General features: G+C 45.4%; 1 protein-coding gene across 4 annotated transcripts; it reads right to left on the minus strand.

Moving 5' to 3' along the window:
• Nucleotides 1-1,500: 1,500 nt before the first annotated feature.
• On the minus strand, nucleotides 1,501-26,149 carry Fam53c (family with sequence similarity 53 member C). Of its 4 annotated transcripts, none has more exons than XM_045132753.1 (5): nucleotides 26,128-26,149; nucleotides 21,244-21,473; nucleotides 20,834-20,891; nucleotides 12,129-12,913; nucleotides 1,501-4,526 (listed from the first exon to the last, which is right to left on the minus strand). In XM_045132753.1, exons 2-5 carry the CDS (start codon nucleotides 21,319-21,321, stop codon nucleotides 4,269-4,271), a joined length of 1,179 nt encoding a protein of 392 aa, XP_044988688.1. In that variant the 5' UTR covers nucleotides 21,322-21,473; nucleotides 26,128-26,149; the 3' UTR covers nucleotides 1,501-4,268. The 4 variants fall into 4 exon arrangements, with proteins under 4 accessions (XP_044988688.1, XP_044988687.1, XP_044988689.1 ...); XM_045132752.1 differs by lacking the exon at nucleotides 26,128-26,149 and adding an exon at nucleotides 25,671-25,811; XM_045132754.1 differs by lacking the exon at nucleotides 26,128-26,149 and adding an exon at nucleotides 24,189-24,210.
• Between the last annotated feature and the right edge of the window lie 1,139 nt (nucleotides 26,150-27,288).

Here is a 27,288-nt window from a genome sequence, read left to right on the forward strand (position 1 = left end):
TTTCTCTCTCTCTCCACTAGGAAATAAATAAAAATATTTTTTAAGTCAGGTGTGGTAGCACATGCCTTTAATTCCAGCACTGGGAAGCAGAGGTAGGAGGATCACTGTAAATTGAAGGCTACCCTGAGATTACATAGTAAATTCCAGGTCAGCCTGGACTGGAGTCAGATTCTATCTCAAAAAACCAAATATATAAATATAAATATATATACATGTATATATTTATTTATTTAATGTATTTGAGATACATATATATTATATAATTTTTTAAAAAGGTTGAACTTTAAGGGCAGAGACTCTAGCCTGGATCTCTAAGCAACTACATTTCATCCACACATATTGGAAGATTGTTAACATAGGGAAATGGGTGCAATATAAGTCTAAAGACTTGAGCCACACAACTTCTTTCAACTGAACAAACCAAGTCAGGAGTGGTGGCACAATCCTTTAATCCCAGCTCTCTCTGGAGGCAGAGGTAAGAGGACTGCTGTGAGTTCAAGGCCACCCTGAGAATACATAGTGAATTACAGGTCAGCCTGAGCTAGAGTGAGACCCTGCCTTGAAAAAAACAAAAACAAAAATCAGCCAATGTATAGCGGTACACGCCTCTAATTCCAGCACTCAGGACTCAGAGGTAGGTGGATCTCTATGAGTTCGAGGCTATCCTGAGACTCCATAATTAATTCCAGGTCAGCCTGGGCTACAATGAGACCCTACCTACAAACACAAAACCAAAAAAAAAAAAAAAAAAAAAAAAACAAAGAAAAACCACTGGGCGTGGTGGTGCATGCCTTTAATCCCTGCATTTGGGAGGCAGAGGTAAGAGGACTGCCAAGAGTTCGAGGCCACCCTGAGACTACATAGTGAATTCCAGGTCAGTTGGAGCTAGAGCAAGACACTACCTTGAAAAACCAAAAATAAGAAAGAAAAAGGGGGGAGGGGGAAGAAAAGAGAGAGAAAAAAGAAAAGCACAAAAAATCAAAATTGAAGCATTAGGGAAAATATCCTCTCCTAGAAAAGAACTAGGCTACTGGCTAATCTTGCAGAAGCAATATTGTTAGGATGCTGAAGTTGTAATCTGAATTCTGATGACTAAATCTCCACTTCTCCAAGACATTCCTGGCCATCTTCACTATCTTCTCCCTACCACCTAAAGCCTATAAACCAACCTAGATAAGTTTCTAACTATGCTATTAAGCATTTTCTTTTTTAAGAAAACTGGAATGTATTCTTGACCTTAGCCAGCTGGAAGTAACAGTGACAGCAAAGAGGGGACATGAATAAAGTGGCAGGGAAACAGAAATAAATCGGACTGACAGACTCCTAGGCAATAAAATCTGCTCTGCTGCAGTCACTGAAGGGTCTAGAGACCAGATGCTGCTTTTTGGAATGGCTTAGCCCTGTCTTAGAGAAAGGGGCTGGGAAATTAGATGGCCTTCTCCCTGCTTCTGCCTTGTCATTGTAGGAAAGAGAAAAAAAAAATCACTATAGAACACAAGGTTGCTTGGGAAAATGGATTATTCTAATAAAACTTTATTTTTCAAACACAGCCACAGAGGCAGAACCTCATGTTTTAACACACACAGACTTATGGATTTTTTTTAATATAAAACAAAGTTTACGAAAATTTTTTTTTCCACTTTTTGTTTCTGTAATCCCATTAGCACAGGGACTTTGGCAGCAGGTGGGAGTGAAGGGCAGCTGGGCTGCCACTGGGCAGTCACCGGGCACAGGAGGAGAGCACCAGCCTGGGAGTGGCTTCACTCACACACGCAGGAATACTCACCTACTGGCCAGCCATACCACACACACAGCACACAGATGCAGACATCTACACAGCGTCAGCCACAAGCCCTGGAGGTATGCGCCACTCTGGGTAAGCCCAATGTGAAACCCAAATAATTATAACAGCTAAAGTAGAGGGAGGTTATCTGCTTTACAAAAGAAGCAACCATAGGCTGCTTTTAAATGGTCAGCAATCCAAATGCATCAAAAAATAGCATCTGGTTTCCATGAACTGTTGGAACAGATCTACTATGTAAAGCAAAATGAATGACTTCTTGAAAAGGCTTGTTCCAGGGCCAGAGGCGCTTAGACTGGGAAGCAAGATAATAGTTCTGACTAGTTTAACTTTCCATACTTAAAAAATAATGCAATTAAAATATGACAACTGTAGGCCTTCTTCCCTAAGGTTGGTGACTTAGGACTTTGGGAAAGCCAGGATGGAGGCAGAATTACTGCCTTCACTTTAGCTTAGGGCCTGTATAAGACTCCAATGGCCTTGCCAGTGGCCTACTGGAAGCTGGCACAGCCAAATCTGCAGCAGAGAGCCCAGGGATGCGGATGCCCCAGGAGAACAAGCTGGCACCAGGGAATTATGGACAGAAAGAGAAGAACCAGGGGAGGGATGAAACCAAGGGATGAGCAATTCCTGGGCTCAGTTTCCCTGGATTCTCCAGAGAGCCTCTCTCGGGCTCCTAGAGACTGGTAGCCCAGTGGTAATATATGGTAACTAGCCAGGACATAAAGAGCCCTGGCAAAGTAGAGCCTCTGAGGGCCATAGGCTCAAGAAGACATGGCTACCTCCCCTGAAGTGGAGGCAAGGAGGCTGAGGCCTCAATGGTATTCCTATCTAACATGTGGGAGATGCACAAAACATCAGGCTCATTTTCACAAGGAAGAAAAAACATTAAACCTTGGTCTTCCATAACATGAGGAACTGGGTGCTGAAATACCCTGGAAATTGAACAGAAAAATGTCCTTCTTGAGATAAACACAAAGGGCAATTAGTTTACGCAGGGTCTTCTAACCAAAGCCCCATGAACTACCGTAGTGGCAGTTTCAGTGTGAATATCCACTGATGCCAGCCCTACCAAGGAAGGCGCCTGCAATCCTTAGGTCTATCAGGGCAGCCACTGGGACCTGCTGCCCTGGATCAAGATGTGAGTGAGAAACAAAAAGGAAATGCAATCCAACAACAATAAACTCCCAGCTGCTCCTCACAGCCTTTGCTTTACACAACCTCAGCCAATCCCTCAGTGAGCCTCAGCCTCTCTGTGGTCTCTCAGGACCAATTAGAGGCAAATAAACATTTCCTGGCAAGAGTGGAAGACAAGCAAACTATTAAATGCTGAACACCCTTCCTCTTTCGCAAGCAGGTCAGAAAAGAGAGTGGGCCTAGAACTCTCAAAAATACATTTCCCTACAGCCACCTTTCAAAGAACAGTGCTGGTGTGGGCTCACCTCTAGTCTGCACAGGGCTGAATACCATGGCTCCTGCCTCAACATATGCTGGGGACCAACACATGGGCCTTGCTACCTCTAACCTGAACGATCAGAAATGACAAGAAAGGATCCCCAGGTTAAGAAAAGGGAGATGGAGCCCTTCAGTTTTGCCTCAGTTGCCCACATGTTTGCACTTACTCAGAAAACAAGGGAGACAGCTTAAACAAACAGATTAAAAAAAAAAAAAAAAGGACGGCCAGCTCAGAATAAATGTGGTAACTCTCCTGCAGCCCTCAATAGTAGATTTATCTAGTGGAGAGAGGACAGGACTGAGGAAAAAAGTCAGCTGAGGTCACAGCACTCAAAAGATCCTATTTAAACCCCCAAACAGAATCCTTTGCAGAGCCAGCGATGCTATGAAGTTCAAGCCTGGTTCCAGAGCTATTTAGAAAACAGGAAAATCTAGAGTCCTACCCGGCCCTTGACTCTGAACAAGCCAATTGTCTCAAGATCCTAGGGTATCCCAATGCTCTGCTGTTAAAGGAGCAACTAACTGCCTTCATTCCCTAAGGCTACACAAACACACCTTTCCTCAAGTACTCCCATGCATGCGCGCACACACACTCACACACACTCACACAATTTCTCCAAGGAGGCTGACTGAACCCCCCACCCTGGCCAAATTCTAAGACACAAGTGCCCTTTGAAGCAAAGGGGCTAGTGAAATTCCCCGAGCTGGGGTCAGCAGACCCCTTCCTTCCCTGCCCATTGCTCTCTCAGTGGCAGGGATACTCACACTCAGGGCCGCCACAGGAAGGGTCTGCTCTGGGGCTGTCCCTCCCGCCACCAGCTCCGTTAATCTTGTCCCCGCCAGTCTCTTGGCATGGTAGAGCTTGCTGGAGCGAGATGACTTCGGCTGCCCTGAGTCGGAGCCCTCCACTCACCCCCTTTCCCAGGCTGGGCCCTCAGCCTTGGGGCCTTGACACTTGTTAGTAGCCATAAGACAGTCAGTCTGTGTGGCCCCAGGAAGTAGCCTGTCAGTTTTAGTTTTCCTCAATCAGATTCAGGTCCAGGTCCCCAAAGTCCTGCTGGCATAGTGTCCGCTTGCTCAGTGCCTGCCGTCCCCACCGCACAGCCCCCTCTTCCTCTTCTTCGCTTTCACTCAGCACCTGGGAGGAACCTTCAACGGGGCTGCAGGAAGCAGAGAGAGGTGGGGGGCTACAGGCCATGAACCATGGTGGAGAGATGCTGCTGCCTTCCCGGGCTGTTTCTTGGAGACAGAGACCTCCTGAGTATGGTTTCTGCAGAACAAACAACAAAGATAAGAGAAAGAAAGATAATGATTTCCCAAAGTATCCTAGGATGTATTTCAAAGTTTTCCCCTCAAAAATTCTAGGCTTTGAGCTGGGCATGGTGGCACATGCCTTTAATCCCAGTACTCGGGAGGCAGAGGTAGGAGGATCGCCATGAGTTCGAGGCCACTCTGGGACTCCATAGTGAATTCTAAGTCAACCTGGGCCAGAGAGAGACCCTTCCTCAGAAAAAAAAAAAAAAGAAAAAGAAAAAGAAATTCTAGGCTTTACTGGAAGAAGCCTTTCTGCATGCAGTTCAATGGGAGAGAGAGAAATCACCAGTGAAGATACTCAACAGTGGACACTGCAAGCCTAATGTTTTGCCAGCCAAGCCAAATGAGCCAACAGGTGCAATAGTGGCACATCTGTCAAGGTGGAAACCAACTGCTCTCTAATTGGACTGGAGGCCCACTCTATGGGAGGGAATACATGCCTGATAGTGAAAACTTAAAATAGGGGTAGTCATGAGCCCTAGAGGTATATCGTCTGCTGCTGTCTGGCTAAATGTATATACTATGCTTATCAAACTGCCCAGTAAGCACTTCTCTTAATGTTCATACCCATATATTAATGCTACCCTCACTTTTGGTTGAGAACCTTCTCTTTTCAGATGGCAGTGACCTTGGGATGACTTGGAAGGCATCATGGTGCTGGGAAGAAGTGACAGGAGTGCTCGGCACTGCAATATCTCTATCATCCCTTCCAAGGCTCAGGCTCTATTGCGAAAGAGGAGGTATTAAGAATGTAAGAGCCAGGGCTGGAGAGTTGGCTTAGCAGTTAAGCGCTTGCCTGTGAAGCCTAAGGATCCCGGTTAGAGGCTCGATTCCCCAAGACCCACGTTAGCCAGATGCACAAGGGAGCATACAAGTCTGGAGTTCGTTTGCAGTGGCTGGAAGCCCTGGCACACCCATTCTCTCTCTCTGTCACTCTCAAATAAATAAATAAAAATGAACAAAAAATTAAAAAAAAAAAAGAATGTAAGAGGCAAAGGAATGGTAGGACTCTTTACAACGTGATCCTCCAGACACAAAATGGCCTGGATATCCATGACCTCACAGTACCTGACACTATCTACACAAGACCATCATAATGGGAGGAAAGGATGATGACATCAAAATAAAAGAGAGACTGATTGAGAGGAGGAGGGGATATGAACAATGGAGTATGAGGGGGCAGGAGATGGGGGGGGAAGGACATGGGATATTATTTATAGTCATGGAAGTTGTTAATAAAAAAATAAAAATAGGGGCTGGAGAGATGGCTTAGTGGTTAAGCACTTGCCTATGAAGCCTAAGGAGCCCGGTTCAAGGCTCAGTTCCCCAGGACCCATGTAAGCCAGATGCCCAAAGTAGTGCATGCATCTGGAGTTTGTTTGCAGTGGTTGGAGGCCCTGGCATGCCTATTCTCTCTCTCTCTCTCTTTCCGTCTCTCTGTCGCTCTCAAATAAATAAAATAAAATAAATTTAAAAAACAGAAAAATAAATTATTTTAAAAAATAAAAATAGGGCTGGAGGGATGGCTTAGTGGTCAAGGCATTTGCCTGCAAAGCCAAAGGACCCAGGTTCGATTCCCCAGGACCCACATTAGCCAGATGCACAAGGGGGCACATGTGTCTGGAGTTTGTCTGCAATGGCTAGAGACCCTGGTATGCCCATTCTCTCTCTCTCTGTCAAATAAATAAATATATATATATACACACATATTTTTTAAAATTTATTTATTTATTTGAGAGCGACAGACACAGAGAGAAAGACAGATAGAGGAAGAGAGAGAGAATGGGCGCACCAGGGCTTCCAGCCTCTGCAAACGAACTCCAGACGCGTGCGCCCCCTTGTGCATCTGGCTAACGTGGGACCTGGGGAACCGAGCCTCAAACTGGGGTCCTTAGGCTTCACAGGCAAGCGCTTAACCGCTAAGCCATCTCTCCAGCCCAATAAATATATTTTTAAAAATAAAAATAAAAATAACTGAAAAAGATTTTTAGGCTTTAGAGTAAGATTGATAAACTCTAACTTAAAGTTAGAAAATCAGGCTGGGGAGATGGCTCAGCTGTTAAAGACACTTGCCTGCAAAGTCTGCCAGCCTGGGTTTGATTCCCCAATACCCACATAATGCCAGATGCATAAAGTGGCAGGAGACCCCTGACATGCCCACACTTACTCTCTCATTTTCTCTTTCTCCCCCCTTGCAAATGAAAAAAAAAAATTTAAAAAGGGGGAGAACATGCAGCTGGAGTGAGTTTGTAGCAGCAAGAGGCCCTGGCAAACCTATATACTCAATCTCAAATAAATAAATATTTTAGAGGGGCTAGAGAGATGGCTTAGCGGTTAAGGCATTAGCCTACAAATCCAAAGGACCCAGGTTCAATTCCCCAGGACCCACATAAGCCAGATGCACAAGGGGTACCTGCATTTGAAGTTTGTTTGCAGTGGTTGGTGGCCCTGGTGTGCCCATTCTCTCTCTGTCACTCTCTACCTGCCTATTTCTCTCTGTCTCTTTCAAATAAACAAATAAATAATGTTTTAAAAAATATTAGAAAAAAATTAAAAATTCTAATATACATGTACCACAATTCCCATTAGGTTCAAGATTAGATGTTCAGAGTCTGGGGCAGTAATTCAGTGGTAGGGTGATTGCATTACATGCCAATGAACCTGTATCCCCAGCACCACACACAAAAAAAAAAAAAAAAAAAAAACAATAGAAGCTTGGTTGAGCACAGTGGCACGTGCCTGGAATCTCAGTGCTCAGGAGGCCCACAGCCTGGGCTGCATAACAAGAACTTATATCAAAAATAGCTAGAGTCAAACCCTACCTCGAAAACTCAAAAATAAACAAACAAATAAATAAATAATCTCCCTCTACCTGCCTATTTCTTTCTCTCTCTCAAATAAATAAAATATTTAAAAAATGGGTGGAGGGCAGATGGTAAAGGCACTTGCCTACAAAACCAAAGGACCCAGGTTCCATTCCCCAAGACCCATATAAGCCAGATGCACAAGAGGGCGCACGCATCTGGAGTCCGTTTGCATTGGCTGGAGGCCCTGGAGTGCCCATTTTCTCTCTCTACCTGCATTTTTTGTTTGTTTGTTTTGTTTTGTTTTTTTGGAGGTAGGGTCTCACTCTAGCCCAGGCTGATCTGGAATTCACTATGGAGTCTCAGGGTGGCCTGAACTCAGGCAATCCTCCTACCTCTACCTCCTGAGTGCTGGGATTAAAGCGTGCGCCACCACGCCTGGTGGTCTACCTGCCTATTTCACTATCTCTTTCCCGCTGACTTTCTCTCTATCAAATAATCAAAAATAAAAATAAATAAATAAATAAATAAAGGGCTGGGTGCCATGGTGTTGTGAATTCAGGGCCAGCCTGGGACTACAGAGTGAGTTCCAGATCAGCCTGGGCTACATGGAGACTCCTACCTTGTAAAGACAAAGACAAAAATAATAGTAAAATAAAATTTAAAAAAGGAATAGAAGCTCATCTATAAGCTCCATGCAGGCAGGAACACAATCTGCTTAGCTGACTGTTCTGTTCTGCCATGACTGGATAATGAAGGGGAAAAAAACTTTAAAGAGGGTTCTAATCTAGTGGTTTAGAAAGGAAAATATGGGGAAAGTGGGCAAGTGCATACAACTGTACTTGGAAGACAGGGAGAGTTTGGGCAGAAGTACCCTGAGGATACATCTTGTAGGTTGGATGACGCTCCTGCCCAGAAGCCAACCATTGCCACAGGATAATCCCAGTGCTGGGGTTGGGATACCTCCCAGGGAGGGTTCTAAGGCCCCAAAACAATACAGGCTATTGCCAAGGCTCTTTGCTGTTCCTCAGAAATTGATGGTTAAGATTATATTGCTGAAACACCAGAGAAAAATAAAGTACTTTTACCAAAAACAAATCCTATTGCTGAACAGACCACATGCTTAGGTTATATGATACTGAGAAATTAACTTAGAAATGAGCTGAAAGCCTCCTTCCTGTTGACTGTTAATAGTGCTGCAAAGTACTCATGCAGCCTGCTGCTGAAGAAATGTTATCAACCATCTTTACCAACAACAACAACAAACTATTAACCCCAGCACTGGGGAGGCAGAGGTGGGAGGATCAGCATGAGTTCAAGGCCACCCTGAGACTACAGTGAATTCCAGGTCAGCCTGAGTTAAAGTGAGACCCTACCTGGAAAAACAGTAACAACATAAAAAGTGACTGGGAAGATGGCTTAGTGGTTAATGCACTTGCCTGTGAAGACTAAGGACCCAGGTTCCATTCTCCAGGTCCCACATAAGCCAGATGCACAAGGTAGCAAATGCGGCTGGAGTTCATTTCAGTAGCTAGAGGCCCTGGCATGCCCATTTTCTCTCAATATTGCTGTCTCCCTCCCCATCCCTGTCTCAACTAAAGAAAAATAAAACAAAATTTAAAAAAAAACAAACTATTTTTAGGGCTGGAGAGATTGGTTAGTGGTTAAGGCACTTGCCTGTGAACCCAAAGAACCTTGGTTTGATTCCCCAGGACCCAAGTAAGACAGATGCACAAGTTGGCACATGTATCTGAGTTCGTTTGCAATGGCTAGAAGCCCTTAATGGCCATTCTCTCTTTGTTTGTCTCTTTCTCTCTCTCTACCTCTTTCCCTCTCTCAAATAAATAAATAAAAATAAAATATTTAAAAATATCTTTAAAAAAAAAACCTATTTAAAAAAAAAAAAAGAAAAAGAAAAAGGAGCTGAGGAGATGGCTTGACTCATGGTTACAGGCCTAGGTCAATTCTCCAGCAGTACCCAGCAGCGGCAAAAGGTCCCACTATACCCAATCTTTTTTTTCTCTCTCTCTCTGCTTGCAATTTAGTAAATAACTTTTATTTATTAATTTTTTTATTTTTGAGGTAGAGTTTCACTCTAGCTCAGGCTGACCTGGAACTCACTATGTGGTCTCAGGGTGGCCTTAAACTCATGGCAATCCTCCTACCTCTGCCTCCCGAGTGCTGGGATTAAAGGCGTGAGCCACCACGACTGGCTAAATAAATAATTTTTTTGTTTTTTGTTTTTCAAGGTAGGGTCTCACTCTAGCCCAGGCTGACCTGGGATTCACTATGGATTCTCAGGGTGGCCTCAAACTCACAGCGATCCTCCTACCTCTGTTTCCCGGGCGCTGAGATTAAAGGCGTACACCACCATGCCTGGCTAATAAATAATTTTTAAAAGAAAACAAAAACCATAGCTGGGCATGGTGGCTATGCCTTTAATCCCAGCATTTCGGAGACAGAGGTAGGAGGATCGTTGTGAGTTCAAGACCACCCTGAGACTATGTAGTGAATTCCAGTTAAACCTGGGCTAGAAAAAGACCCTACCACAAAAAATACCCCCCACCCAAAAAAAAAAAGCTGGTTATAGTGGTGCATGCTTGCAATCCCATTTTTTTCTTAAGAGAGAGAGAACTGACACACCAGGGCCTCAACCACTTCAATTGAACTTCAGATGCTTGCACCACCTACTGGGCATGTGTGACCTGTGCTTGCCTCACCTTTGTGCATCTGGCTTACTTGGGATATGGAGAGTCAAATATGCGTACTTTAGGCTTCACAGGCAAGTGCCTTAACCGCTAAGCCATCTCTCCAGCCCCAATCCCAGCTTTTACAACACTCAGTAGGCCTAGGTAGGAGGAAGACTACTGTGAGTTTGAGACCAGCCTGGGACTATAGAATGAATTCCAGGTCAACCTGGGATAGAGTAAGATACTACCTCAAAACAAAACAAAACAAAAAAACAAAGAACTAACATTCATCGATGTGCTGAGAAGTGACAACTTAGAAATAAATGAGACATCTCCATCACATCTCCAAGGTTCATAGACTATTGTAAATGAGGTGGCAGAAAGAATGTAAGAGCCAAAGAAAAAGGAATAAGTGCTTTGAAACACTGTCCTCCCAGACAGAGTGGTCACTGCATTCATGAATTCACAGTGGCTGTCATTACCTGCACAAGACCTGCATAATATTAAGCCCATCATCATGTTGCCATGAACAATGGAGGAAGACAAAAAAAAAAAAAAGAATAAAGCAGTGAATAAACCAGCTGCGTGTGGTGGCAGATGCCTTTAATCCTAGCACTCAGGAGGCAAAGGTTAAGAAGCCTGCTGTGAGTTCAAGACCAGCCTAAGACTGCATAGTTAATTCTTGATCAGCATGAGCTAGAGGGTGACCCTACCTCAAAGAAAAGAGAAAAAAAAAAAAAAGGTCAGGGGAGAAACACACACACACTAACATTTAAAAATTAGTAAGTCAGGGCTGGGGAAATGGCTTAGTGCTTAGTGGTTAAGATGTTTGCCTGCTAAGCCTAAGGATCCTGGTTCAATTCCCCAGGACCCATGTAAGCCAGATGCACAAGGGGGTACATGTATCTGGAGATCGTTTCCAGTGGCTAGAGTCTCTGGTGTGCCCATTCTCTCTTGCTCTTGCTCTCTATCTGCCTCTTTCTCTCTCTCAAATAAATAAATAAATAAAAATATTTTTAAAAAATGAGTAAGTCGGGCTGGAGAGATGGCTTAGCAATTAAGGTGCATGCCTGCAAAGCCTAAGGACCCGGGTTCGATTCTCCAGGTCTCACTTAAGCCAGATGCACAAGGTGGCACATGCATCTGGAGTTCATTTGCAGTGGCTAGAGGCCCTGGCGCACCCATTCTCACTCTTGCCCCCCCATCTCTTAACAAATAACTAAATAAAAATCTTAAAAATATTTTTTTTTAAATTAGTACGCCATGGGCTGGAGAGATGGCTTAGTGGTTAAGGCGCTTGCCTGCAAGGCCAAAGGAACCCAGGTTCAACTCCCCAGGACCCATGTAGGCCAGATGCACAAGAAGGCACACAGATCTGGAGTTCATTTGCAATGGCTGGAGGCCCTGGTGTGCTCATTCTCTGCCTATTTCTGTATCTCACTCTCTCAAATAAATAAAAATAAAGTATTTTATTAAATTAGTAAGTCAGAAAAGTATCTGCTGACATCATAAACAGTCACTAGTCATCTTAGTTAAGTTCTCCTAAGTTCACATGAAGCAGAGAAGAGCACGTAGCAAAACCAATCAATGCTGACCACAGGGTAGGGCATTGGTGACAAGACTTCTTGTGGTTTATAAATTCTCAGGAGGAAAAAGTACCTTTGGCAACGTTTTTATCATTTTTTTTTCCCCAAGGTAGGGCCCTGCTCTAACCCAGGTTGACCTGGAATTCACAATGTAGTCTAAGGCTGGCCTCACACTCACAACAATCCTACCTCTGCCTCCCAAATGCTGGGATTGAAGGTGTGTACTACCATGCCTGGCTCCTGTTGAAAGTTTAACGTGGGTCTCACTCTAGTTTCTTTGGAACTTCCAGGGCTGACAAGCTTCACAGGACAGGGGAGTTTTGGTGCTAAAGCTGGACAGTCACACTAGCATAGTCATCCTAGCAAAAGCTTACATAGAAAAGTTCCTAGGAAGACACGAGCTAGGTGACAGCTCAGAAGTACGACAAGCACAGTCCTCCCGCTCCCACCTACACTCCTCTCTTCTAGCTGGTCCCACCTGATTCATCTTGTCAAAGTCCAAGGAAGGCCGCAGGCGTCGGGGGTCCTCTTCGTGTCGCCGTTTGACCCCAGTTTTTCGGGCATCTAGATCACAAGGCTGTGAGCGGCTTCGGGGAAGGTTGCGAAGCCCTCGAGGTCTCCAGGGCAGCTCTGGGGAGGACGCAGGTGAGCTCCGGGCAGAGGGCAAGAAGCGGCTTGCCTGTGGACCCAGACTTGGTGACAGGGAGAAGCGACGCTGGGGTGGGCAAGGTGACAGAGACTCGGCGTCACTCTCCCAGGAACCACTCTGAGGGGAGGTGGCACACGGTCGAGAAGAATCTTGGGCCAGTGCCAAGCTGAAGAAAGGAGGGCTGTAGGGTCTGTGGGCTGGGGCACATTGAGAAGAGGCACTGGGAGCTTGGAGGAACCTGAGGCTGGAGACCCGCTTTGGAGGACTCTGGTGAGGCACCTGCGGCCCACCCCCTCCACCACTTCCCCTGTGCTTAATGGGAGTCCACAGCTTGGAGGGGGCGGGCCGCCACACTGGCTGCCAACGAGACAGGTCCACAGGCACCGAGAGCGAGCGGCAGTGCCTCTTCGATGGAGGGGCAGGGGGAACAGGAAGTTTCTCTGGGTCTGGGGGCTCAGGGCTTAGAACTTGGGAAAGAGGCTGTTCCTGTGGAGAGCTACCCCGGCTGGGTGGTCTGAGGTGCAGACTCAAGCCTGAGGGATGATAGTTGAAGTTGAGGCTGTCCTGGAACTCAGCACAGGAACAGTGGGGCATGCCCCTCCAGGAAGCACCTTCTGGAAGCCATTCATAAAAATAAAAAAATATATATATTAATGACAGCTAGCATTTTAAAAGAGCTATGTGTTATATAATGTCCTAGGCACTTCATGTGGTTTCCCAAAAATCTCTACAAAGTACTATAATAATCATTTGTAGTGACAAAAATTCAAAAACCTGCCCCAAATCATGCAACAAATTATCAAACAGGATTCAAACTCAGGTCTACCTGATGCCGTATCTAAGTTTCTTAACCACTAGACTATATTACCTCCAATGTAAGAAACCACATCGGGGCTGGAGAGATGGCGTAACGTCTAAGGTGCTTGCTTGCAAAGTCAAAGGACCCAGGTTCCATTCCCTAATACCCATGAAGCCAAATGCACAAGGTGGCACATGAGTTCATTTGCAGTGACTACAGGCCCTTGAATGCCCATTCTCTCTCTCTCTCTCTCTTTTCCCCCTCTATCTGCTTCTTTCTTACAAATAAGTATTTTTGTTTGTTTGTTTGTTTTTCTGAGGTAGGTTCTTGTAGTCCAAGCTGACCTGGAATTTACTATGACAGTTTCAGGCTGGCCTTGGACTCATGGCAATTCCTCCTAACTCTGCCTCCCAAGTGATGGGATTAAAGGCATGAGCCACCACACCCAGCTAATATATATTTTTTTAAAGACTGAAATTGAAAAAAAAAAAAAAAAAAAGAAAAGAAAAACCATGGAATCAAAAACCTATTTCTCATCCGGGCATGGTGGCACATGCCTTCAATCCCAGCACTCGGGAGGCAGAGGTAGGAGGACTGCCATGAGTTTGAGGCCACCCTGAGACTACATAGTGAATTCCAGGTCAGCCTGGGCTAGAGTGAGACCCTACCTTGGGGAAAAAAAACACAAAAAAACCTATTTCCCAAGGACGGGCGTGGTGGTGCACACCTTTAATCCCAGCACTCAGGAGGTAGGAGGATTGCCGAGAGTTCAAGGCCACACTGAGACTATATAGTGAATTCCAGGTGAGCCTGAGCTAGAGTGAGACCCTACCTCAAAAAACAAACAAAAATTTCCCATACTGCCTGCCTCTCCCACCGAATATAAAACATGTCAAGAGAAATGTCTCTGTGTGCCCTGCTCACCCATTTCCACTCCATCTAGGCCAATCTATAACCCACCTTTTCCTGATCCCAGCCTAAGATCTAAAAATCAAACTGATGTTCTCCTTTTCTCTTTCTCAAAACCAAGATGGAGTTCACTATGAAGAAGAGAGTTAGAGGGCTGGAAAAATGGCTTAGCGGTTAAGGCACTTGCCTGCAAAGCCAAAGGGCCAAGATTCAATTCCCTAGGACCCACATAAGTCAGATGCACAAGGTAGCACATCTGTCTGGAGTTCCTTCGCAGTGCTGGAGGCCCTGGTGTGCCCATCTTACTCCCCACTCTCTCTGCCTCTTTTTCAAATAAATAATAAAATATTAAGATGGGTGTGGTGGCGCACACCTTTATTCCCAGCACTTGGGAAACAAAGGTAAGAGGATCCCCACGAGTTCAAGGCCACCCTGAGACGACCGAGTGAATTTCAGGTCAGCCTGGGCTAGAGAGAGATCCTACCTTGAAAACCCAAAAACTCCCGGAGCAGGTGATATGGCTTAGCAGTTCAAGATGCTTGCTTGCCCGTACCCACATAAAATCAGATACACAAAGTGGCTCATGTATCTGGAGTTTGCAATGGCAAGAGGCCCCAGTGTACTCACATTCTCTCAGTCCCTCCCTTTCCCAAGTAATTTTTAAAAAGCTCAAATAAAAATTTATAGGCTTTAGATGTCCCTCAACTGATGAGTGGATAATGAAGATGTGGCACATTTATACAATGGCATTTTACTCAGCGGTAAAGAAAAATGAAGTTATGAAATTTGCAGGAAAATGGATGGATCTGGAAAGGATTATACTAAGTGAGGTAACCCAGGCCCAGAAAGCCAAGTGTTGCATGTTCTCTCTCACATGTGGATCCTAGCTACAAATGATCGGGCTTCCATGTGAGTAGGAAGAAAACTCAGTAGCAAAGGCCAGTAAACTAGAAAAGAAATAGAAAGTGAGGGGGGTACTTAATAGGATGGTCTTATATATATGTAAATAGAATAAATTAATGGGGGGGGTGAAAAGGCCCAAGTGAGGTCAGGGGAAGAAATTTAAAAAAAAAGAATTTACAGGCTTTAGCTGAGCATGGTTGTACATGTTTTTAATCCCAACACTTGGGAGGCAGAAGTAGGAGGATCCCCATGAGTTCAAGGTCACCCTGAGACTATAGAGTGAATTCCAGGTCAGCCTGCGCTACAGCGAGAAGGTAATATAAACTCTATATATACCTCTCTCTCCCAAGCCACCCTGAAAGCCCATACCTGAGGGAACTATGGGAAAGGATTACAGGTATATGGGCAGAAAGAAATCCGACCGGGCTGGCCAAGCATCGGACCCCAATCATGGTCCAACTGAGGGCTAAAGCTACAGGCTTTGGAGATTCCCCTCAGCAGTTCAAGGCACTTATTTGCAAAGCCTGTTGGCATAAGTTCAACTCCCTAACATGCATGTAAAGTTGGACACAAAGTGGTACATGTCACTACCTTTCATTTGCAGGAGCAGGAAACCATGGCACACCCCATACTTAGACATACACACATATATGCAAATAAATTAAAAAAAATTAAAATAAAAAAATCTATTCTTTTTTTTACTTGTGTGTGTGTATCTAAGTGCATGCAGAGTTTCTTCCCATTGCAAATCAATACCAGATACATATGCCATTTATATCTGGTTTTATGTGGGTGCTAAGGAATTGAACCCTAGCCAAAAAGCTTTGTAAGCAAGTGCCTTTAAGAATGCTGAGCCACATCACCACTCTTGAGTTTCAGACTGCTTGGAACTCAAGATCTTGCATCTGCCTCACAAGTACTGAAATTACAGGTGTTTATCACTATGCAAGGCTAAAATTCTGATTTGGGGAGATAACTCATTAAGGGACAAAGGACCTACTCAAACTCTGACTAGAATTCCATAAAGGCTGGATCACAAATATATAGTCAGATTTGATGATAACAAAACTCATACCTAGCTCTATTTTGGTCACAGTTCTTCCTCCTCCTAACCTCTATAAGGGAAGGAACTATGGATCCTTATGGAACAATACCTGGGTCTCAGCAAGTACTTAGTAAGTAGGAGAAAGAATAAATGAGTTATTTCTGACAACTCATTCCCTTGCCAGGTATCCCAGAAAAGAAAGATGCAGAACAGCTTTGCAGCATAGGTTGAAGAGTTCTGATTATCTACTAGTTTATACCCATGATCACAGGCCTTTGACAAATTCATGACCTAGGAATTTATACCTCAGATACATTCTCACTTGTGAGAAATGAACAGTGTTTGAGGTTATTCCTACAGGTTTATGTAAAGAAGACTGAAAATTACATGAATATATGTTGGTTAAATAAACCACAGAACATCCATTCATTGTAGTCATATGTAGCTACACAGAACAAGGAAATGTTCAGCATACTGACAGGGAAATATCTCCCGAATGTATTAAGTTTACAAAAACTATAGGATACCATGTAATGTGCAATGTTTTGTATTAAAAAAATGGGAGGACTGGAGAGATGGCTCAGAGGTTAAGGTGCTTGCTTGCAATGCCTAATAACACGGGTTCAATTTTCCAGTACCCACGTAAAGCCAGATGCACAAAGTGATGCATGCATCTGAAGTTTGTTTTCAGTGGCTAGATGCCCTGGCACACCCATTCTCATTCTTCTTCTCTCTCCCCATAAATAAATAAAAAATATTTTTTAAAAAATGGGAATGAGGCTGGGTGTGGTGGAATACACCTTTAATCCCAATACTTGGGAGGCAGAGGTAGCAAAATCACTGTGAGTTTGAGACTACATAGTGAATTCCAGGTTAGCCTGGATGAAATCCTACTTCAAAAAAAAGGGGGAGGAGATGAAGTAGGCATGGTGATACACACCTTTAATCCCAGCACTCAGGAGGCAGAGAGGTAGGAGAATCGCTCTGAGTTTGAGGCCACCCTGAAACGAATAGCGAATTCCAGGTCAGCCTGGACTAGATGAGTGAGACCCTATCTTGGGAGAAAAAAAAAAGGGGAATGAATATTTACTTTTCCACTTCTTTTGGGGGGGCAGGGGTAGGAGTAGAATTTCATTTTAGACCAGGCTAATCTAGAACCCATTCTATAGAGCAAACTGGCCTTGACTTATATTGTTCCTCCTATTTCAGGCTCTCAAGTACTGGGCTGACTGACACACACCAGATTGGAGAAATGGCTCAGTGGTTCAATCACTTGCTTGCAAAGACTGATGGCCTGGGTTCAATTCCCCAGTTACTACATAAAGCCAGATGCACAAAGTGGCCCATGTTTCTGGAGCTTGTTTGTAGTTTAAGAGGCCCTAATATATCCACTGTCTGTCTGTCTGTCTCTCTCTTTCTCTCACTTGCAAATAAATAGGACTGGAGAGATGGCTCAGCAGTTGAGCTAGCCTGCAATGCCTAACAACCCAGGTTTGATTTCCCCAATTCCCATGTAAAGCCAGATGCACAAAGTGGTACACGCATCCAGAGTTCATTTGCTGTGGTTAGGGGCCCTGGCTCACCCAGTCTCCTTCCCTCTTTCTCTCTTCTTGCAAATAAATAAATAAATAAAATATAATAACAATAAAAATAAATAAGTAAAAGCATGAACCACCATGCATCTGCCATTATATTAATACTTCTATAAAGAAATTCTGAGCCAAGCGTGGTGGCACACACCTTTAATCATAGCACTCGTAAGGCAGAGCTAGGAGGATCACCATGAGTTAGAGGCCACCCTGAGACTACATAGTGAATTCCAGGTCAGCCTGGACTAGAGTGAGACCCTACCTCAAAAAAAAAAAAAAAAAAAATTCTGAAAGCCAGTCTTGGTGGCACACCCTTTTAATCCCAGCAGTTGGGAGGCAGAGATAGGAGGATTGCTGTGAATTCAAGGCCACCCTGAGACTATATAGTAAATTCCAGGTCAGCCAATTTTGAGCTGGGCCTGGTAGCACGCCTTTAATCCCAGCACTTGGGAGGCAGAAATAGGAAGATCACTGTGAGTAGGAGGCCAGCTTGGAATTACAGAATCAGTTCCAGGTCAGCCTGGGCTAGAGTGAAACCTTACCTCAAAAAAAGCAAAGTTGAGTATGGGGGCTAGACAGATGGTTCAGTGGTTAAGTGTTCACTTGCAAAGCCTAAGGATCTGGGTTCAATTCTCCAATACCCATTTAAGCCAGATGCACAAAGTGGTACATGTATCTGGAGTTTGCTTGCAGTTGCTAGAAGCCTTGGCACGCCCACATTCATTCATCTCCCCGACCTCCTGCTGTGTTTCACTCTGGCCCAGGCTGACCTGAAATTCACTATGTAGTCTCAAAGTGGACTCAAACCTCACAGTGATCCTCTTACCTCTGCCTCTCAAGCTCTGGGATAAAACGTGTGTGCTACCATGCCTGGCTCAAATAAATAAATATTTATTTATTTATTTATTCATTAATTTGGGAGAGAAAAAGACAGAGAGAGCGAGAGAGAGAGGGAGGGAGGGAGGGAGGGGGAGAATGGGCACACCAGGGCCTCTGGCTACTGAACACAACTCTAGACGCATGTGCATCCTTGTGCATGTCGCTTACATTGGTACTGGGGAATCGAACCTGGGTCCTTAGGCTTCACAGGCAAGTTCCTCAACCACTAAACCATCCTTCCAGCACTCAAATATTTACTTATTTATTTTTGGTTTTTCAAGGTAGGGTCTCGCTCTAGCCCAGGCTGACCTGGAATTTACTATGTAGTCTCAGGGTGGCCTTGAACTTGGTGATCCTCCCAAGTACTGGAATTAAAGGTGTGTGCCACCACACCTGGCTGAAAAATATATTTTTTTATATTTTATTTTCATTTATTTATTTGAGAGAAAGACAGCGAGCATGCCAGGGCCTCTAGCCACTGCAAAGGAACTCCATATGTATGTGCCATCATGTACATCTGGCTTACATGGGTTATGGGGAGTTGAAGATGGTTCCTTAGGCTTCACAGGCAAGGAAGGGCCTTAACCACTAAGCTATCTCTCCAGCCCAAATAAAGATTTTTAAAAATAAATAAATAAGACAGGTGTGGTGGTACATGCCTTTAATCCCAATACTTGGAAGACAGAGGCAGGAAAATTGTTGTGAGTCCGAGGGCAGCATGGGACTACAGCCTGGGCTAGAGTGAGACCCTACCTTGAAAAGCCAAACTAAATACATAAATAAATAAAATTAATCCAAGACCCTCATAATAGGAGAAAAAGATGATGACATCAAAATAAAAAGAGAGACTAACGGAGAGAGGAAGGGGATATGATGGAGAACAGAGTTGTGAAAGGGAAAATGGGGGAGAGGAGGAAAATATCATGGTTTATTGTATAGAAATTGTCAATAAAAAAATTAAAAAAGGGCTGGAGAGATGGCTTAGCAGTTAAGGCACTTGCCTGCAAAACCAAAGGAGGACCCAGGTTCAATTCCCCAGGACCCACGTAAACCAGATGCACAAGGGGGTGAATGCATCTGAAGTTCATTTGCAGTGCCTGGAGTCTCTGGCACACCGATTCTCTTTACCTGGAACACCACACATAACTAAATGAAAAAAAAAAAAAAAAGAAAACACTTTAAAAAATTGTACACGTAAAAAAAATTTTTTTTTAAAAGGTGAAAGCCAGGTGTGGTGGCACACGCCTTTAATCCAGGCACTATGGAGGCAGGGGATCGCCATGCGTTCGAGGCCACCCTGAGACTACATAGTGAATTCCAGGTCAGCCTGAGCTAAAGTGAGACCCTACCTCAAAGAAAAAAAAATTAGGGCTGGCCAAGCATGTGTGGTGGCACATGCCTTTAATCCCAGCACCTGGGAGGCAGAGGTAGGAGGATCACCTTGAGTTTGAAGCCACACTGAGACTACATAGTGAATTCCAGGTCAGCAGGAGCTAGAACAAGAACATATCTCGAAAAACCAAAGGGGTGGGGGAAATTGGGGCTGGAGAGATGGCTTAGTAGTGTTAAGGTGCTTGCCATTCCCCAGTACCCACATAAGAAGATGGTGCATGGGTCTCAAGTTAGTTTGCAGTGGCTGGAGGCCATCGAGTGCCCATTCTTTCTTTCTCTCTAAAAAAAAAATAAATAAAGCTGGGCGTGGTAGCGCACGCCTGTAATCCCAGCACTCAGGAGGCAGAGGTAGGTGGATCACCATGAGTTCGAGGCCACCTTGAGACTACATAATGAATTCTAGGTCAGCCTCGGCTAAAGGGAGACCCTACCTTGAAAAACTAAAAAAAAAAGAAGAATAGATAAATCAAAATCTTTAGAAAAATATTTAGAGTAGAAAAGTCCCCACAAGCTAAAATAAGAACAAACTTAGCTGGTATGGTGGCACCTGCAATGCCAGTACTCATGAGGTACAGGCAGGAGGACTGTGAGTTCTAGGCTATTCTAGGCTACAAACTGAATTCCTGCCTCAAAAGCAAACTAGTCAGATAATTTAAATTTTTATTTACTTATTTATTTATTTGAGAGTGAGAGAGAGAGAAAATGGGCATGCCTCCAGTCACTGCAAATGAACTTCAGACATATTCACCACCATGTGCATCTGGCTTACATGAGTCCTGGGAAATTAAACCAAGGTCCTTTGGCTTTGCAGGCAAGCACCTCAACTGCTACGCCATCTCTCCAGCCCCTAATCAGATAATTCTCCTAGGAAGTAGTAAACCAGAGACAAATCCCAATCTCAGAAGTTGGCCCTGGCAAACAAGTTCTAGAAACAGGCTAACTAGTACTTGTCATTAGAAATCAGTGAATGAGTTGTGTGAACAGAGGCATAAACAAATAAAAACCGCAGTTATCTTACCAGATACAAGCTGGAAAGGGTTCCCACAGTTGGATATGTCTGCATGATCAGGCAAAGGCTAAAAGAGAGAATATCCTTCAGTACTTTGCTTTAGCACACACTGGCAGATTTTCTATTAAGACCACTAATTCTTCCTTGTCATTCATCTGGCTACCAGGGTAATAGGCTCCTAGTGTTCTCTTTCTATTGTTTTCCCCAAGTTAGTGAATAGAACAATCCACACCTTCTGACATCACAAACCCTTCTCCACCCTTCTCTATCAGCGGAAAAACTCCTGCCCCCTTCCTTTTGGGCTGAGTTTTCAGCTAGCACTAATACAATACAAGACAAGGGTAAAATAGTAGCAACAAACAGCCTCAGAAAAAAAGGGGGAGGGGGATCATGAAGAAGCAGAAAGACTGGTCTTTTACCAGACTGATGCTGAAGCGTGTGCATTTCAGCTCATCCAGAGTCTGCTTCTGTAGCTGCTCAGTGATCAGGGTTATCATGTTTCTGCCCAGGATTAGACTTGCACACTTTGGAGCAAAGGATGGATGTCTTTCCTGTTCTTCTTCCAGACCTCACTCGTGAGCCGTCTTCTGCCACTGCAGCACCATTCTAGCACCATTGGGACTTCCCTCTCCAGTCATGCCTGCTGAGTCTGCCAATTACAGAGGGACCAGTCCCAAGTGACATTAGAGATATACCTAGTCTAGAGATGGAGAATGCATGGCACACATACCGTAGCGCCCCTATACCAGGCCTCTGGCAGACATCATTAATTGAGCACAGCATTTTCCTGGTAAGCCTAAAGATAGCCTCAGAAACATTCTGAACTTGGAACTCCAGATATCCAGGAAAATAAACCTGAAGCTGGCAAGAAACTGAAGCCTGTTTACCACACCTAACCTGGCTTATGCTTCTGTAGCTTCTACCTAACATACCAGCACCACTTAGAAAACAGACCATACTGATTAACACACTTATTTATCTTCCAGCCAGAAGCCAAAAGTACTCTTCCTAAACTACAAAAATACAGTTCAGGGAGCAACAATTTTTAATAGGCATGGCTTTTTGCTTCAAACCAGAATGAATAGGATATTAATTCCCTAAATATATACTATGCATATTCTCTTACAAAATAGTAAACTATGCAGAGGTAGGAAGATCACTGTGACTGTGAAGCCAGTCTGAGACTACATAGCCCAGCAAATCATTCTTTTTTTTGTTTTATTTTTTTGTTTTCGAGGTAGGGTCTCTCATGGCAATCCTATCTCTGCTACCCAAGTGCTGGGATTTAAAGGCGTGAGCCACCACGCCCAGCTCAAATCAATATTCCTAAAAAATAAAAATAGAAAATAAAAAAACGTATCCTTCCATACTGGGCTTGGTGGCATATGCCTTTAACTTTAATCCCAGCACTGGGGCAGCAGAGATAGAAGGACTGCTGTGAATTCAAGGCCAACCTGGGACTACAGAATGAGTTCCAAGTTAGCCTGGGCTAGAGTGAGAACCTACTTCCTGGGGGAGGGGGGCAACCCTATGGTCAATTTCTGATAAGATGCTGACTTCTACCAGAAAATAGGCTTCAAAAGCCCACACAATTACCTGAAGAGCCTTGCTCAAGGAAAGATATTAACCTAGTCTTTTGTTCTACTTATTCTCATAAACAACCAGTAGGCACATAGCTCACCAGAGTTCATATAGCATTAAATAGGAAAGAAAATAAAGAAATCCATGTCTTAGTGGGATATGGTGGTGCATGCCTTTAATCCCAGAACTCGGGAGGCAGAGGGAGGAGGATCACCGTGAGTTGGAGGCCACCCTGAGACTAGTGAATTCCAACGTCAGCCTGGACTAGAGTGAAACCCTACCTCAAAAAAAAAATAATAATAATAATAATTAAATTAGATAAAAATAAACAAATCCGAGTCTTGAAGCTGAAAAGATGGCACAGTGGTAAAAGGTGCATAGTGCTTGCTTGCAAAGCCAGGCAACCCAGGTTCAACTCCCAAGCTGCCCACGTAAGCCAGATGCAAAAAGTAGTGGATTTGGCATTCATTTGCAGTGGCAAAAGGCCCTGGCATGCCTACACACATAACACACCTACGTGAGTAAAAATTTAAAACTATGGGCTAGAGAGATGGCTGGGTGGTTAAAGGTGTTTGCTTGTGAAACATGAGACTGCGAGGGGGGAGGGGTGTCAACTGCCCAGAACAACATACAACCAGATGTACACTGTGGTCTATGTATCTGGAGCTCTTTTGCAAAAGCAAGAGGCTCTGGTATGCCCATACACACACACACTCTCTCTCTCTCTCTTTGCTTGCAAGTAAGTAAAAATTTTTTAAAAATTAAAATTAGCCAGGCCTGGTGGCACACACCTTTAATCCCAGCACTCGAGAGGCTGAGGTAGGAGGATCATTGTGAGTTTGAGGCTACCCTGCAACTACAGAGTGAATTCCAGGTCAACCTGAGCTAGAGTGAGACCCTACCTTGAAAAATAAAGGGGGGGGGATTTAAAAAAATCCAAGAATTGGGCCAGACATGGTGGCACACACCTGTAACACTAGCATTTGGGACATGAAGGCAGGTGGGTAAGTTCAAGACTACATGAGCCACACAAAGACCCTGTCTCAAAAAAAAAAAAAAAAAAAAAAAAAGTGGTGGGGAAACAATACTATTTGACTAACCACTTAATATTCCTCCGTTTGCCCCTATTTAAAATAGGTACAGTAATCTTACACTGTTACAGGATGATGTAACACAAAATACCCAATGTACTCAAGCATACCATCTGGCCCGTAAAAATCAGGAGTCCACTGTTGTTCCTCATCCCTCCTGTAGCTCTTCAAAGACCTGGCATGCCATGAATGACACTATTAAAGTTAAAGAAGAAGCTGGGGGCATGGTGGCGCAAGCCTCTAATCCCAGCACTTGGGAGGCAGAAGTAGAAGGATCCCCATGAGCACGAGGTCACCCTGAGACTACATAGTGAATTCCAGGTCAGCCTGGGCTAGAGTGAGAACCTACCTCGAAAAAACAAAAAACAGAAACAAAAACAGATAAAGAAGACAGTGGAATCCCTCTCTGGCTGGATGCCATTCTCCCTCACATGTTCACCAAGAAAGAGCCCAAGAGCCCAAAATGGCCCTCCCCTCTGTGACTTTGGGGGACAGACCACCCTGTACCGAAAAGAGTATTATCCCTACACCATTACTATTTCAGAGGAAGTCGACAAAGAAGAGAAAAGAAATACCCTCGGATATACTTGGAGTTCTTTGGAGAAAGGTGCAGAAGTCAATCATCATTAAGTTAACTACCATTTTCATGCATAATTACTACCACCACCCGAACAAAGTTCCAGTTTCCTTACAGCTCCCTTCAGCTGCTTCCTCTATGTCCTTGTGGAAGAAGTTAAAAAACTGCCATCACTTCTACTCCTACTTTCTTGACTCTGCCCTCAAAAAAAAAAAAAAAAAAAAAAAAAATCAGACAGTGGGGAGTCAAACCATTATATTAGTCTTTTTACCCTAAAGACCCCAGGCCTCAGGCTGACTGGCCATGAGGAACAGGGAATGTCGGGGGGGGGGGGGGGCATCAAAAAACTTCCAAGCCTTTCTCAAGGCATTTGGAGAAACAGCAAAGTTCCAGCCCTCTCTAGGATCAAATGAAGAGTGATTTTGTATTTTTCTGCATTTTAATTGTTAAGATGTGGCCACACACAGCGGTAATTGGAACAATGCAACTGCCACCACACGCAAATGATACTCTCAGCCTGAGTTTCCTAAAACAGGCCAGGCTGAGAGGGGGAACAGAACGGAAGCCAGAAGGAATCAAACCAGGACACAAAAGAAGGCAAACCAGCTCCACAAGGGGCCTCCTCTTTCTCAAGCAGGCATTAAAAAAAAAAGTGTAAGAAGTCCTCTATTGCAGCCTTCCTTCCCCTTCCATTTTGTGTATCTGAGGGGTAGACAGCCCCCAATGTTCACCAGACAAGTTAAAACTTCTCAGCTTAACAACTGGCACAAGGCTCAGCCCTTCACAGAGCAGCAGGCCTCTTAGGCCCTTCCAGCAACCCCACCAGGCCTCTCAGCCCAGGCTCTTCCTCCAACACAGGGACACCTAAAATAAAGATTGAACAGCACCCCCCCCCCATACACCCAAGTCCTTCTCTACTGGATCTAAGTAACCCCTGACACTAATGTTTCGGAGATGCTGAGGCTGTGCTGAAACCTAGACAACCTGAGCTCCAGTGAGGCCAAGGGAGAGAAAGAGAATCGCAAATCCCCTGGGGACCCTTCCCCCCAGGTCCCCAACCCCACACCTCTGGGAGAGACTGAAGGAAAACATGAGCATGGCAGGGAGGTGCAAGAACAGGTTAAGTAGGGTACCTGACTGTCCTGCCCGCTCTTATTCCATATGGCTCTCGTGAGCACAGGGGTGACAAGTGGGGGAGCACCCCTTCTCCCCCCCAACCCCGACTAAGAAGCAAACGGATGAGCCCCCTAAGCTTCAACCTTTCCCTCCGCTGCCCCGGCCTGTCCCCGCGGGGTGGGGCATGGGGCATCCGCTGGCCCCCTTGCGGGGGAGGGCTGTCGCGCTCTGCTCGGCGCTCGGGGGTCCCCCAATCTAGGCGCCGGGAAGCAAACTCAGGGCGCAGGGGATGGGGAGGGTCTGGGACTTGCACTCCGCCGCCCCTCCCCCTCCCCCACCGGGTCCCGTGCTCGGGTCGCCCCGGCGGCCTGCGTGCGAGGCCCGGGCCGGCGCGGCCGCGGGGCTGGGGGAGGGGAACGAGGGAGGGACGGCGGAGGTGCCCGCCCCGAGGCCCCGGCGCCACCTGCCCTCCGCCACCTACCGCGGCTCCTCCAGCTCCCAGGGCCGCGGCCGGAGCTGCTCTGAGCGCTCACTTCGCCCCACGGTGCCCTTAAAAGGCGCCGGCGCGGACCAAGCGGCCCCAGAGGAGAGCGGGGGACATCACGCCAGGGCGCAGGGGCGTGCGGAAGCCCTCGCGGGGGCTCGAACCCTCGGCGGGGGCTCCCTCTCGGGGTCCTGGGCGCGACGCGGTCGGAAGCGAGCCGCAGAGCTTGCGCTCGAGGCCGTTAGGGTGCCCTCACGGACGAGTCCACCCCCTCCAAAATATGGCGGAAAGTGGACGGGCCCAGTTGGAATCACGTCGCGGAGCCCGTGGGGGAAGCCATGTCGGAGGAAGGTAAACAAAGCCACGGCCTTCTCCTCCCACTCCTACCTTGACCCAGCTGAACACGCTCCCTTCGCTCGGACCGCGCGATAAAATCAGCCGCGACCCTTCCTACCTGCTCTACGGTCTCGCCCCGTACAGACACCTTTCTGGAAGAATCCCTCTTCCCCCCTCCGGCAAAGGACCGGTCCGCGGCGTGAAGGCTGCTGGGAAATGTAGTCCAAGCACCGATTAGGGCCTGCTCTTCGTCCCTGCAACCCCTCCGCTAGCAGCCGGGTCTGCTCGACCCTTATGAAACCCGAGATTTATAACGATTGCGGAGCTGTGCCCACTTGGTTCTGTAGTTTGTTCCCACCCAGGATACTTTGTAAAGATGAGAGCCCATGGCTCTTCCCTCCTATCCTTATATGTGCCCCCCCCCCCAGGAGGATGAGGTAATGGGATTGTGATTATGACATCATAGGTGGTTCAGTTGCTGGTGGGGGGGGGAGGGATGGCGGAGTAAGGTGGTTATAGCTGGACCACTTAAGACAGAAAAGGAGGGAAGACATTGGCAGATAGGAAAATGATGTGGAAGGTTCTGTTTCCTCTTCAGGGATAGGAAACCACCTTTTTATTAAGTCTCCTCCACTACTGCCACCTCCCACCTAAGCAAAAGTTTTAAGTTCTTTTTCAAGAGACTGAATGTTGATATGAGTCGGTGAAAAAATTCTATACATGCTGTTCTGTAAATTCGAGACTCGGCTGAGATTGGAAACAAACAACAATAAAAGAAAGGAGAGTGAGTTTTAAGCAATGCTTTCATTTTTTTTTTTTTTTTTTCTATTTTGTGATTGCTTTCTAGGACAGTTTTACATTTATTTTTTGATTGGTTAAGTTATTCCACTGACTTCACTATTACAGTTAGCAGCAAGTCCCCTAAAAACATTGTTTTCTCTGATTATTGTGTGCCCTACTGAAGTTTGGGACAGTAAATATCTGTGACCATCTAGAAAGCGGAGTCAGTTGTGGGAATCTTCTTCATTGAGCTGGGGAGGGCAGGAAACAGGAGCTTCCAAGTCAACCAACTGAAAAAAAAATAAATAACAGTAGAGAAGTAAAGTATTAATCAAAAGCTGGAGGTAGGGCTGGGGAAATGGCTTAGTGAGTTCCAGGTCACCCTACAGTGAGACTACCTGAAAAAAACGACTAATTGCCTGCACTCATACATGAACATGCATACACGCCCCCCCCATAAACCCACCTGAGCCAGGCATGGTGGCACAGGCCTTTAATC

The sequence above is a fragment of the Jaculus jaculus genome, chromosome 13, assembly GCF_020740685.1.
Source record: "Jaculus jaculus isolate mJacJac1 chromosome 13, mJacJac1.mat.Y.cur, whole genome shotgun sequence".
Lineage (NCBI taxonomy): Eukaryota > Metazoa > Chordata > Mammalia > Rodentia > Dipodidae > Jaculus > Jaculus jaculus.

Excerpts from the sequence above, each read along its gene's own strand:
- Fam53c (XM_045132753.1), bottom strand. The coding sequence starts at position 21,321 with ATGATAACCCTGATCACTGAGCAGCTACAGAAGCAGACTCTGGATGAG. Across the intron at positions 20,892-21,243 it reads CACGCTTCAGCATCAGTCTG|CCTTTGCCTGATCATGCAGA; the intron begins GTAAAAGACCAG and ends TCTCTCTTTTAG. Across the intron at positions 4,527-12,128 it reads ACTTTGACAAGATGAATCAG|AAACCATACTCAGGAGGTCT; the intron begins GTGGGACCAGCT and ends TTTGTTCTGCAG.